The 12,940-nt window shown below is 53.6% G+C and overlaps 3 protein-coding genes across 3 annotated transcripts; 1 reads left to right on the forward strand and 2 right to left on the reverse strand.

The window, feature by feature from the left end:
- Window positions 1–52: 52 nt before the first annotated feature.
- Window positions 53–1,116, reverse strand: ASPZODRAFT_120003 (hypothetical protein). Its single transcript, XM_022721239.1, has 3 exons — window positions 950–1,116; window positions 795–821; window positions 53–738 (listed from the first exon to the last, which is right to left on the reverse strand). Exons 1-3 carry the CDS (start codon window positions 956–958, stop codon window positions 154–156), a joined length of 621 nt encoding a protein of 206 aa, XP_022580039.1. The 5' UTR covers window positions 959–1,116; the 3' UTR covers window positions 53–153.
- Window positions 1,117–1,354: 238 nt separating this feature from the next.
- ASPZODRAFT_153176 (hypothetical protein) lies at window positions 1,355–5,044 on the forward strand (the record flags this gene model as incomplete). The annotated part of the gene is made up of 4 exons (XM_022725944.1): window positions 1,355–1,586; window positions 1,654–2,437; window positions 2,581–2,582; window positions 2,688–5,044. 4 exons carry the CDS (start codon window positions 1,355–1,357, stop codon window positions 5,042–5,044), a joined length of 3,375 nt encoding a protein of 1,124 aa, XP_022580040.1.
- A 136-nt stretch (window positions 5,045–5,180) lies between these two features.
- ASPZODRAFT_626157 (hypothetical protein) lies at window positions 5,181–11,314 on the reverse strand. Its single transcript, XM_022729091.1, has 3 exons — window positions 10,592–11,314; window positions 5,323–10,528; window positions 5,181–5,237 (listed from the first exon to the last, which is right to left on the reverse strand). The coding sequence occupies exons 1-2, from the start codon at window positions 11,112–11,114 to the stop codon at window positions 5,403–5,405; spliced, it is 5,649 nt and encodes a 1,882-aa protein (XP_022580041.1). The 5' UTR covers window positions 11,115–11,314; the 3' UTR covers window positions 5,181–5,237; window positions 5,323–5,402.
- Between the last annotated feature and the right edge of the window lie 1,626 nt (window positions 11,315–12,940).

The following is a 12,940-nucleotide window of genomic DNA, read 5'->3' on the forward strand; positions in this document are numbered from 1 at the left end:
ATTTAGCTTCATAAATGGGCATATCAATCATCCATTACCACGTCTTTGACGCACCCATCTGCTCTTGCTTCTATTTGAAAAGAATCTTTTAATGTCATAAATAATCTAGTGATTAATTGATTGACCTTATTAAGAGTGTATTCCTTCTTTCTGCTAAGCGTTCACTGCACCTGGACAGCCTGTAAAGCAACCCGTCGGCTTCCTTGGATCATAATAACCCCCTTCGCCTGCATCTATCGTATAGTCTTCATCTGTGTCACTTTCTGCGTCATGGTGAGTAGCAGTAGGTTTCCCTGAAGAGGGTCTATCCTTTGGTAAGACATCTTTCGGCTCCCCGGTATCTTCCACATCGTCGTCGCCTAATACATTTCTTTTTGTTAAAGATGTTGACGCAACCGGGCCCTTGACCGAAGTGAATGAACTCTTGAATCCGCCTTTTTTGAACCCTCCGCCGCTTGTTGACGTTATTGTTGTTGTTGACGAGCCGGCTATCGTCGGGCCACCACTCGGATTCGAGTCGATTACTCGGAGGCCTGCCTCTGCGTCTGCCTTTCTCTCTGATCGACGAGCCTTTTCCGCTGCATTCGGGTCGCGAGACAACTGTTTCAGGTCTTGGAGCCGCTTGCGATGCTGGTGATCGTAGGACCCGATATGGGCCTCGTATTCCGGGTGACGCGAGTAAGATTTGTTACATAGCGTACAGGTAAAAGAATTCAACGCGGAACGGGCAGATTCGGTCTGTCGATCACAAGAGGTAAGTAACAAGCAGAGTTACAAGGAAAGAGGAGTTGGACCTTTGGGGCTGGGTTTGCAAAGCCGCGCTATACTCGGTAAGCAAAGTCAAGACGTTTCACATTAGCGCCATCTGAATAAATAGCAAGCACTCCCTCCAGTAAAGGGAAAGATGATAGATAAATTGCTCTTCCCCAATACCGCGCAAAAGACATACAGGTGGCATTGTAGGATGGAAAGCGCACAGCGCCGCTTCAAGTCCGAAGGCGGGTATTTTTCTTGGAGCTATGAGTTAAGCGGACGCACTTCAAGTCATCATGCAGATGAAAATCAGCTATCTGACAGTGCTCCCGAGCGTTCAAAGTGCTTGCTGCACCGGACCTTGATATTGAAGTTGAAAGAGCTCCCTCCCCATTCGGCGAGAGAAACGACCTGTTGGTTGAGTGTCTCAGACCAATCACCGGCCGCAGAGCTTTGATGAGCAACCAAGTAATCTTCTCCAGCTCATCCTGATTTCACCTTGTCTGATTGCGGAGTTTTTAGAGACGACGAGATGACAGTAACGACTCTATGATTGCGCCTGTTTTCTAAATATAATTATCTCTCTTGCTATCTTTGCGCCATGCATGATCCAGGGGAATTGCGTGCCTCCAAGCCGGAGGACATCGACACGCGATCTCTGATTTCCATGCAGGAATTGGACCCCTCCCCTGTTGACGACCTCTCTCCTGATCCAGAGTCTGGCGAGTATCTTCCCAAACCCCTGGATGACGAGCTTTTGGGGCGAGAGGTCCCTGAAAGCAAGTTCTCCGGATTCAATCTTGGACTGCGCGGTTATCGTTGGGACTCGTGGTGTAAGAGCAGATGCTTTTATCCTCGTGATTACACTCTTGGACCATGGCTAATGAGGCTTGTTGATAGTATCTACGATTCAGAAATACTCGACTTATCCGCCGACTCTGTTCTTCACATTACATATCGCCAACACATCGCTAATTCCTCTCGTGACATCTTCCGTGTCGTCAAGCGAGTCATTTCTGCTCCTCACGCGACCTATATATCAGTCCCCCTCTTTAGAGCACATTGTTCTCACGGTCCCTGTCCTTGCACACATCGTATCCGGAATTGTGCTGCGGAACATTCGCGCATCCCGTCGCGCACGACTTTACGGAGCAGAGACCAGGGCACAGCGGCATCTTCTCACATTTTGGCCCAAGGTAAACCTGCAGGCCCGGCTCGGCTATGTCCTTGTTCCGCTACTGGGTATCCACGTGCTTGTCAACCGTGTCGTTCCGCTTGTGGTCGAAGGTGGAAGCTCCGGGGTCGGTCTGGGCTACGTAGCGCATGGATTCGCGCGGAGCCCTTTGCTCTGGAACATCTACTACCTCTTGTTCGTTGCAGCGGGTGTCTGGCATTTTGTCGGTGGGTGGGCGGCATGGATGGGATGGAGGGTCACTACTGCCCGCCAGGAACGAGGTCGCAACAAGGGCTCTCTTGGGGGATACCTGGGGTTTGTGGAGAGCCAAGAGCGCGTCAAGCGACGCAAGCGCATGTGGTGGATGGTCAACGGCATTGCAGCCCTAGGCACGTCGATCTGGCTTGCTGGTGCATTGGGCGTTATTGGACGCGGGGGCGAGGGTTTTGGATGGGAAGCAGAGAATTGGAATGTTCTCTATAAAAGTGTTCCTGTTATTGGCGACTGGCTGTGAAGGCGGCTCCAGTGTATATATGATCATATGCCTCTTGTAGGCTGAAAATTGTGCCATATTAATAATAATAAATGTTAATACTTTATTCTCATACGAGATAGTTACACAGCAGGGATCTTGTTTAAACTCGGTGGTTCAGTTGTTAGTCGTTATGCTTTACTGAAGGCACGCGTGGTCTGTGCGGGACTTTTTTTTTATCTGGGACGCTCGAACAACTCTTAATTGTACCATTGAGAGGCTATGCAGGCTTTGCTGCATTTGAATCAATGAGCTTGGCTCTACGGATTCCGGTATTTCACCTCACAGTTCGTCGGACAGTTCGTCCTATTTCGCGATCCTCGAGATCCGACGTCCCGTGGTTCGCACATCGTCAGCGCTGCCGCACGCCTTCGCTCTTTACAAGGCCATATACACCAACTCCATTAGTTATGGCACAATCGAAGGAAGCGAAGACGATCGGACAGCTTGTCCAACACAACGGCAAAGAGTACAGGGCCATCCAGGAAGGGCTGGCGTGCATTCTCAACCCGCCATCTCAAGAGGCTGCATCACAAGCCCCGCCGCGAAAGAATGGTGCAGGCGAAGAGGAATTGCAGTCTGTCTTCTACAATCCGATCCAGCAGTTTAATCGCGATCTGAGTGTTCTTGCCATCCGTGCATTCGGAGAACATGTGTTGGTGGTGAAGAAACAGAAGGCGTCGAAGCAAAAAGCGAGGCATGAAGGATGGAGCAAAGGGAAGAAGCGCAAGAGGACGGATGGAGAGGAGCCACAAGAATCAAATTCTCAGGTCCCCCAAAAGGGAGAAGAGACCGACCAACCTCACTCTGAACAAACTCCAGCTCCCCAGTCTTTTACCATCCTGGACGCGCTATCGGCGACAGGCTTACGAGCGCTACGTTATGCTTCCGAAATCCCCTTTACCAGCTGCGTTGTGGCGAACGACTGGTCTCCTACAGCCATCCAATCCATGAAGATGAATATCGAGTACAATGGACTAGAGACGCGCATTTCGCCAAATGTGGGTGACGCCCGGGTGTACATGCACAGCAGTTCGAACAATCCACCGAATTCGAATAGCAGTGGACCGGCACACACGGGCAAGTTCGACGTCATCGACCTCGACCCCTATGGAACAGCCGCGCCCTTTCTGGATGCAGCCGTCCAGGGCGTCAAGGATGGGGGTCTTTTGTGCGTGACGTGCACTGACGCTGGTGTCTGGGCCTCGGCCGGATATCCGGAGAAGGCGTTCGCTTTGTACGGCGGTGTACCACTCAAGGGATCCCATTGCCACGAAGGAGGACTGCGCCTTATCCTCCATAGCATTGCAACCGCGGCGGCAAAGTATGGAGTCGCTATCGAGCCGCTGCTCTCGCTGTCCATCGACTTTTACGCCCGGGTGTTTGTCCGCGTACACAAGTCCCCGGCCGCAGTGAAGTTTATTTCTGGAAACACCATGCTCGTCTACAACTGCGATTCGGGCTGCGGAGCCTGGACAACACAGCCGCTCACTCAGACGAGGCAAAAAGCAGATAAGCAGGGGAAGCCATTCTACCATTACGGTCTTGCCCAGGCACCAGTCTCAGGGCCATATTGTGAACACTGCGGCTTCAAGACACATCTCGGCGGTCCGATGTGGGCTGGACCCATGCACAACCCCCATTTCATCCAAAAGATCCTGGACATGCTACCCAACACGGATCGAACCGTCTACCAAACCGTTGATCGCATCGAGGGCATGCTGACAACTGCTCTCGAGGAAGACCTGAACCTAGCATCACTTCCCGAAGCTACCGGCGGTGATGAACAGGCTCCTGATACCATTGAGGCCACAACTGCCACCGTCCCAACCGCTGCTGACCCTACAGATCTAGCCATTATCCCTCGCATGGACCCAGCTGCGAAGGAGCCGTACCCGTTCTACTTCAACCTCAGCTACATATCCAAGGTCATCCATTGCTCGACCATCTCCGTGGACGCTTTCCGCGGGGCCCTAGGCCATCTTGGCTACCGCTGCTCCCGCAGCCACGCAAGGCCGAACACCATCCGCACCGACGCACCGTGGGAGGTAGTCTGGGAGGTCATGAGGGAATGGGTTCGCCAAAAATCGCCGATCCGAGAAAATGCTCTCAAACCAGGCACACCCGGGGCGGCGATCATGGCGAAGCGCCGAGAGAATCTCCGCAAGGCCGACGCCGCCGCCGCCGCCGCCGCCGACGACACGACGACCAGCGGAGAGGATCCGTGCCTCTCCCTTCTCAAAACCGAGGTTCTTTCCGCTCTCGAGGCCGGCAAAGATGTCACCGACCTGATCACAAAGATTGAAGCCGCGCTGTACCGATCTGGCGCTAGAAAGACGGCACCTGCAAGCAACCCCCGTGGTTCCGGTGAGAGTGAGAAGACACAACAGAGCACCGAGCCCCAGTCCCAGCTACCCGCCTCTACTCCCCAACCCACCCTCAAACCCCATCCTAGTACATTGGATGTCGTCTTCGACGAAGCGCTGGGCAAGCAGACGGCCGTGAAAAGACTGGTGCGGTACCAGATAAACCCGAGGGCGAACTGGGGGCCGTTGAGTCGTGCGACGGGGAGCAACCAGTCGTAGCCGTAAGCGATTCTTGCTATCTCCTTGAATATAGGTTCTCTAAAGATGTATTATTCATGTATGTATGATGTTTGAATGCATTTCTGGCGTCTCTACTATGAAAAGTATATTTAGTCTATAGTTATATTCTTCCATATTGATCATAATAAGACTAAGTACCAAATTAAATCTAAAACAATTCATTAAGATATCCCTATGATAAATTGACAAGACAAGAATAGATCATCAGGAAAAGAAAAGAGAAAAAGAGAAAAGAAAAGAAAAGGCTCAGAACAAACGTATCAGTCATCTCTCACAGTCACATTTAACCGACCCTTCTAGATTGATCTGACTAATCGACTTTAAAAATGAGAAACCGCTACAGCCACTGCCTGGGTATCGCTGTGGCTGATGCTGACGCTGACGGTCTTGACACCGGCCTTCTTGGCAGCTTCAGCAGCCGCACCGTGAAGCTGAAACATCCCAAGTCAGTATAAAGTGTGTCTAGAATAGAGAAAAAAAAAAGGTTAGGGGGGGAAAAACTTACGTTGACGACCGGGGCACCATTGGCGTCCCTTCCAATTTCAATCTCCTTCAACGCGGCACCAGCGCCTTTGCTGTTCACGCCCAGAGACTTGAAGACGGCTTCCTTGGCACTCCAACGACCGGCAAAAGACGCCTGGGGAGAGGCGGCCTTGCGGCAGTACTGCTGCTCCTGCTCAGTGAAGTTCCGCTCGATGAATGTCTCGTTGTCGATGTTGACGGCATCCAGGTTCTCGACGTCCACGCCGATCTTGGTGTTCTCGGCGGCGGTGGCGCTGGCCAGAGACTCGATCATCTTCTTGGTGCTCTCTGTGTTCTTGTCCTTGTCCTCAGCCTTGGGACCGACAGCAGGGTACTTGAGCTCCGAAGTCTTCTTGTCGACAACCACGCGGTAGTCGGGGTTGAGGAAGACCTTGCTCTGGATATCGTCCTCATAAGGCGCCTTGTTCTTCGCAACGAAAATGCTGTTGTTGATCAGACCGTTGTGGAAGTAGCGGTACGCCTTCTTCTGTCTGGCCTCCACCTTGTTCTTGTAGGACTGGAACTGGGCACGGTCCAGAGCGGCATACAGGTACTTGGGATGGATACCGATCACCTGGGCACCCTTCTGACCGAAACCGAACGAGGTTACCGAGAAGGCCTTGATTCCATCCGTCTGGATGCTGCGGCTGGGGTAGACGATGTAGTCGAACTTCTCCATCACCTTGTCAACGTTATCGGCATTGCGGTTACCGGGCACTAACCCGCTCTCCAGAACCTGCAGACAGCCGTTGAACATCCAGGCACCGGCGGCACCCTTGGGGTGACCGGTGAGGTACTTCTGGAAGATACCCATGACGGCATTGCCCTTCTTGCGGCCAAGGTGCTTCAGCTGCTGGCAAATGACATCGGACTCGTTCTTATCATTGGCAACGGTAGATGTACCGTGGAACGAAGCAACGCCGATATCGTCGATGGTAAGGCCCCAGGTCGCCAGGGCACCACGGAGAGGCGCGATGCGCGAGTCCTGCTTCCAGAAGTTGTTTCCGAGAGTGAACTGGGCATCCTTCTCCTGGCGGGTAGCTTCGCGCTCAATGTGACGGGCGCGTTCCTGCATGTATTCCGTGGCGTTGAACTCGCTGCCATCGGAGGACTGAGCCTGCATAGCATCGACCTCCTCCTGCAGGAACAACAGCTCCGACTCTTGCCATTCCTTGATCTGCTTCCTGCGGAGATCCAGCTGGCGGCGACGGTACTTGATGTCCAGGAGAGGAGACGGGAACTTGCCAGGGTTCTCGCGAGCGGTGGTGAGGACACCCTGTCCAGGAGCCGGGACGGAACGGCCGATCTTGTCGGTGGCGGTGGTGGTCAGAGCGATGATACCGTGGATGGGAACACCCATATCGAGTGCGAGCTGGGCGCTCATGATGAGCTGCATACCGCATCCCTGGGATTCCATGAAACCGGCACGGGTAGTGGTGGTCGGACGGGACATCTCCTTAGGGGTACGACCGTGAGCAAATTCATCCTCGGCGTTGCTGGTAGCTTTCATGTTGGCAAACTCGTACGAGCCTTCCTCCTGGAAGTCATCGAAACCACCAACAAAGCAGACGCGAGCCTTGCCCTCGACGATGGTCTCGTAACCAATGTCAACCGACTCCACAGCGGTAGCGCAAGCACCCACAGGGGTCTTGATAGGTCCAGTAGAAGACAAGAGTAACATGTTCACCCAGGCGCTCATGGTGTTGATGAAGGACTCCTGCAGAATATCCTTCTGCAGGGGCTTGTCGAGATAACGATCCTTGTACATGCCACGCAAAGCATGGGTGCCACCAATACCGGAACCGATGCAGTTACCGACCTCGGACAGATGGACGTACTTGTAGAACTCATAAGGATCGGTGATACCGGCCGAAAGCAGGGACTCTGCGGTACAGACCAGAACGAACAGGGTCACGGGGTCAACCTGCTCGATGATATCTTCCGGAACACCGTATCTGCGGGCATCCCAACCGGTGGGGATCTGGCCAGCAACCAGGCGGTCAAACTGCAGAGCCTTGGGGATGAGGAGGTTGGCGCCCTTCTTCAGACGGACAATGTACTCTCCGGATTCGGGGATCTCGAAGATTTCGACCTTCTCGCCATGCTCGCGCTTGAACTCTTCGGCGGTCTCCTTGGAAGCTTCGAAAGGCTCGAGATCCTCCTGGATGACAACTTCCTGGAGAAGCTGCTTCTTCTTGGGATCGTAACCCTTGAACAGCTCGGGCTCAATGAGACGGATACCGGAGTGTTCGAGGATATGCTTCTCATACTTCGACTTGACGTCCTTGTCATCGACAGGCTCGCCGGTCTTGGCATCAACCCATCCAGAATAAGCCTTACCCTTCAAGGGGCCGTTGTGGTGCTTGATGAGACCCATGATCCATGCCATTTCGACACAACCCTCAAGGGAGAATTTGCCGTACGCCTCCATCTCCCAGCGGGTACGAGAGTTACCCCAGGGGCCGACTTCGGCAAAACCGGTAACGACGACAACCTTGTCCAAGTTGACCATACCCTTGAGATTAGCGTTGAGAGGCTGGACCTCCTTCTCCCAGTCAGGCAGCCGAGGGAACTCGAATTTGATGTTAGCGCGAGGCTCGGCGATGACCTTCTTGTAGAGCACCTCGCTGTCCTCTCCGTTGACAATCTTGTTCTCGATGGCGGTTTCCTTGATGACAGCTTGGCGCACATCACTGGTCTCCATGATCTCCTTACGCAGTCTGGTCATGAGGTTCTTGAGGTCGGGGATGAACTGGAGTCCACCGTTCAGATCGGCCCAGACGGGGTCAAGCTGGCAGAGGTTGACGACGGCAGGGGCCATGAGGCCCAGTAGATTGAATGCCATCTCCTGCTGAGAGAATGTGCGAACGCCCAGCTTTTCAACGCCCTCGGCCACCATGTTGTTACCGCTCATGAGACCGGTACCACGGGTCCAACCAATGACAGCACCGCAGATGGTCAGGTAGTTGGCCCAGCTCTCCGAGTACCAGCGGTTGAAGAGGGTCTCCAGGGCAAGCTTGGACTCCGAATACAGACCATCGTTTCCGAAGGTGCCGTGGTTAGGTGACAGAGGCAGGATAACCTGGGCAGGACGGGTCTCGAAACCGTGCGTCTGCTTCTGAGTCTTGATGCAACCCAGGAGTCGGAGCAGGTTGGTCAACATGATCCTGTGGGCAAGCTCGGATTTCGAATCGATCGAGTCGATCTCGCGGCCGTTCTCTGGGATCGCGGCAAAGGGGACGACGAAGTCCAAGTCCCAGCCGAGACCCTTCTTGGTGTCGTAGATGTAGTCCACGAGGGCCTCAACATCCTGCTTGCTGCCTTGGTTGAAGGGGACCACAACCAGCTGGGAGCCACGGGCACCGTAGCGGGCATACATGGCCTGGTAGTATTCGGTGACCTCACGGGAGAATCTGCTGGTCGTGACGACGACCTTGGCACCACCGCTGATCAAGCCCTGCAGGACCTCGGCGCCAATGGAGCCAGCACCGGCGCCCGTCATCAGGGCATGCTTGCCCTGGAAGCTAACACCAGAGCGAGCAGCCGATTCGAGCACATCCAAGTAGACGCCGGTGAGCTTCTTGTTGTACTCCCAGCCGTGTTCCTCCTTGTTCTTGAGGTGCAAGAAGGGAATGGTTTCGACCTTGCCGGTGCGTGGGCTGCCATTGCGACGGAGTCCATTGCGGCCACCCTTCTTTCCCTGAGCGGCTTCCTGGGGCATGATCTGGTTCTCGTTCATGCCAAGGGCCCGAACAACATCCTTATACAGGGTGTTGAACTGTAGTTGCGAAGACTTGGAGAGGCGGTGTTCCTTGCGGATCAGCTTATAGACGCTCTTGAGATCGTTCTGTACCTTGGTCCGGTTGCTGTACTCGGAGATGGGGCCGCCCTCGGCCATCTGCTTGACGTAGTGCTCCAGCTTGCGAGCGCTGGCACGAGGCACCTCCTTGAAGTCGACATTACCGCGAGCATCAATGGTGGTTTGAGGTGCCGTAGGAACGCCGACATCCTTGTAGACTGGAGCAGCCCCGAGAACCTCCTTGCAGTTCTCGATCAGTTGCTCACCGAGCTCCTTGGCAAGCTGGTAGGTCTCGCCACGCTCGGTGGGGCAGTTATCGATGTGATACTGCATGAAGTCCAGCAGCAGAGGGTTGGAGCGGTTCATGATACGGATACATTGGCTGACAATCTCCCGGTCCACGACCTTGAGGCGGCCGAAGATGACATCGTAGTACATGCTCAGCGCATCCTGACGAGCCCAGTTCCAAGAGGAGTCGTACACACGAGCCTTGAGCGGGTCAAAGGACGGCTCGATGCCTGCGGCATAGACGTCGCCATGCTCGGCTTGCCAGAGGTCCAGCTGCGCCTGAAGGGCCTTTTGGGTCTCCTGGGAGGTGACGAACGCCTTGTCGCCGGAGCGGAGGTCCACCTTGAGGTACCGGGCGATGATCTCCAGCTGCTGCTTGAACAAGGCCCGTTGATCCTTGGTCAGCGCGTCGATGGCGGCGGGGTCCATGAGCATGCCGCCGGCACCACCGCCAGCATCACCGCCAGCGGTCGGCGCGGACAGGTTGACGCCTGCAAGGGCTGCGTACTTGTTGGTCACGTCGTCGAGATATGCCTTGGCATCGGCCTCGGAACCTAAACGGGTAGCAGGCTCCATAGTGAGGGCGAGGAGAAGAACACCGTCCTGTCTGCCGGAACCCAGGCCCCATCTCGTCTCGAGGTATTTTCTGACAGAGGTGATGTTGAATCCACCGGGCATCTTGGACGACACCAGGCGGGCAATGAGCGAAGACGACTGCTTGCCGAGCTGTCCATTGAAAGTGGCCTGCATCGAAGCACCAAGCTCATCGAGAGGGGTGTCTTCCGGTTTCTCCGGGGTTGAGCCGAATTCCTTGCCCAAGTCTCCGAGAATCTCGTTCTGCAGAGTCGATTTTCCTATGAAAATGGTCAGCGGGGATTGCACAATCAATCATCTGGAAACGAGCTCCCACAACCTACCTCCAACCAGGTCTTTAATCGCCTTGTTCAATGGGATATCTGTGAGGCTCTTCTTCAACTTCTGGGCCACTAATGTTCTCAGGATGTCAACCGCGGTGACTGGAACATCGTCGACGGCGGCGGCGGGTCCGGCGCCCGGGGCAGGGGCGGCGACAGGTGCAGCGACGGGAGTGGACGCGGGGGCAGCGGACGACGAGGAGCTGGGGGCCTGCTCTGCCGGCGTCTCAGGCTCCTCCTCCACGGGGTCGACATCGTAGTAGATCTCCTTGGCGTCTTTGTTGTAGCAAAGAATCTGACGCTGGACGGATGTGGCGGCATCGTAGGCTTCGTATTTGGATGCAAGTGTGCGTCTGGCCATTCCACCCAGAGTATCCGCGGGACCAATTTCGACAATCCGCTCTGTCCGTTTCTCAGCGAGAATGACATCCTGGGTCTCAATCCACCTGACTGGCATGGCGAACTGGTACGCCAGCAGCTCCACCAGCAAGGTGTGGGCGAGCTCTTGCTCGATTTCGGGCCGCATCTTGAAAGCGAACGAAGGGGTATCAATGATTTTTTAGAGAGAAGAGACGATGGGAAGCGTCGGTCGTAGCTCCGAATCGGGGGTAATTGAGCCAAGTGTGAGGAAAGAAGAAGTGAAGAGTCGAACGCAAACGAAGAGAGAAATAAAAAAAAATTACAAGAAAAATCCGAATCCTAAGGAACGAACCGGTCAGCTTTGGAGATTCCAATCGTATCCTTTTCCCTTTCCCCAGTCGAGGAGTATGGAGGGAGTAGAGGTGGTGGTGTGAAGAAAGAAGAGGGACACCGATAGTGACCTAGCTACCTAGGTGTTGAACGGGAGGAGGGCAGAGGAAGACTCACCCCAATTGGTTCCAGGACCGGGGGCAATCGCGACAGCGACAGTATTAATTAGGAGTAAGATGGGGGGGGGGGAGAAGAATAAACAGGACAGTGGTAGAAGGAGAGGCGGCAATGCCCATGTAGCGCCCGTGGGAGAGAGAGGATTTGCAACAACTGGTGGGCAGGATCCAGAAACTTTTTTTTCCATTACCACACGTTTTCTGTTTTCCCGGGCCGTATTTTTACAGGGCTGTCCGGGTGAGCTGTTGGGGTGGCCCAGGAGCTGGTTGACAGGGTGGATCGCCGCTAGATGGGGGAAACCAGCAGTTGAGCTCACTGAGTGAGGTACACTGTATAGTGTACGGAGTACTAGGTACCTACTAGGTACCTAAGTGTACGGAGTACACTGCGATGGATAGTATGTAGTATTCTGGTAATAGTCAAGCACTTATTATTCCCTCCCAATTGACTTGCTATTACATAGATATTATAGACAGATACCTAGGTAGTTTAACCATGGTACTGATCAAGCAATTCACTGACCTATATAGTTAGGTAGGTACTAAGGTAGTACCTGACTGAAAAATACGAAATGATGACTTGGTTGAATATGTCGGTACCCGGTACCTAACTACCTACCTAGTACTAGGTACCTAGTACCTAGTACCTAACCTAAGGTACCTCGTAGGTAGGCGGAGTACATAGTACAGAGTACTCCGTAGTTAGTTAACTACCTACCTAACCTAGTACCTAGGTAAGTACCAGGTACAAAGCAAGGTAAGCTTACTAGTTACCATCTGATTACAGGTACTTCTTGAATACTAACAACTTTACTGGCTTTTGGTTAGGTAATAGCAAACTTATTCATTCACTATGGAGAGCTATTAATATTGATAATAACTACAATAATACCCATACTCCATGTCAATCACCGTTGAAAGTACCTCCAGGTAATGTCTATCAACGTGCCTCAAATACGGCTTTGATCTCCACTGGGTCCAGCCCAACCGTTTGGACCTTTGGGGAGTTTTTCCTGTGCGGCTAAACCCAATCGGGCCGGTCCTCATTCAACCAGCTCTCAAGGATTTCCATTCGGCCCCGAAGTGTGGAAAAAAAAAAACGGGAGAGAGGACAGAGGTAGAGGCAGAGAAGAGGGTGAATTATCGGCCCACCAGTGCGGTTTTCCCTGTTGAATTGTTGCTTAGAAGCTGAGTGCCCGCCTGCAATCCTCTGTCTTCTCGGTCCAACGGCCATTTGCTCAAGATTGCTGCGGGTGTCAAGCTTTATGTGGCCAGCGACTCTCGAGGCCTTTCTTCCATCCAAACTTTTTTTCTAGTGTACAGTTAACCGCCTTCCTTCCCCACCCCTCTCACTCTCTCTTCTTCTTCCCTCCAACACACCACACTCTCCTCCCTGTTAACCTCCTCCCCTTTTCTCTTTTTCACACTTCTGTTTCTTCTTCCGGAAGGGAGTTTTATTTCCATTTAATAGTTTGTCGTTTGAAGA

The sequence above is a fragment of the Penicilliopsis zonata genome (genome assembly GCF_001890105.1).
Source record: "Penicilliopsis zonata CBS 506.65 unplaced genomic scaffold ASPZOscaffold_11, whole genome shotgun sequence".
Taxonomy (NCBI): domain Eukaryota; kingdom Fungi; phylum Ascomycota; class Eurotiomycetes; order Eurotiales; family Aspergillaceae; genus Penicilliopsis; species Penicilliopsis zonata.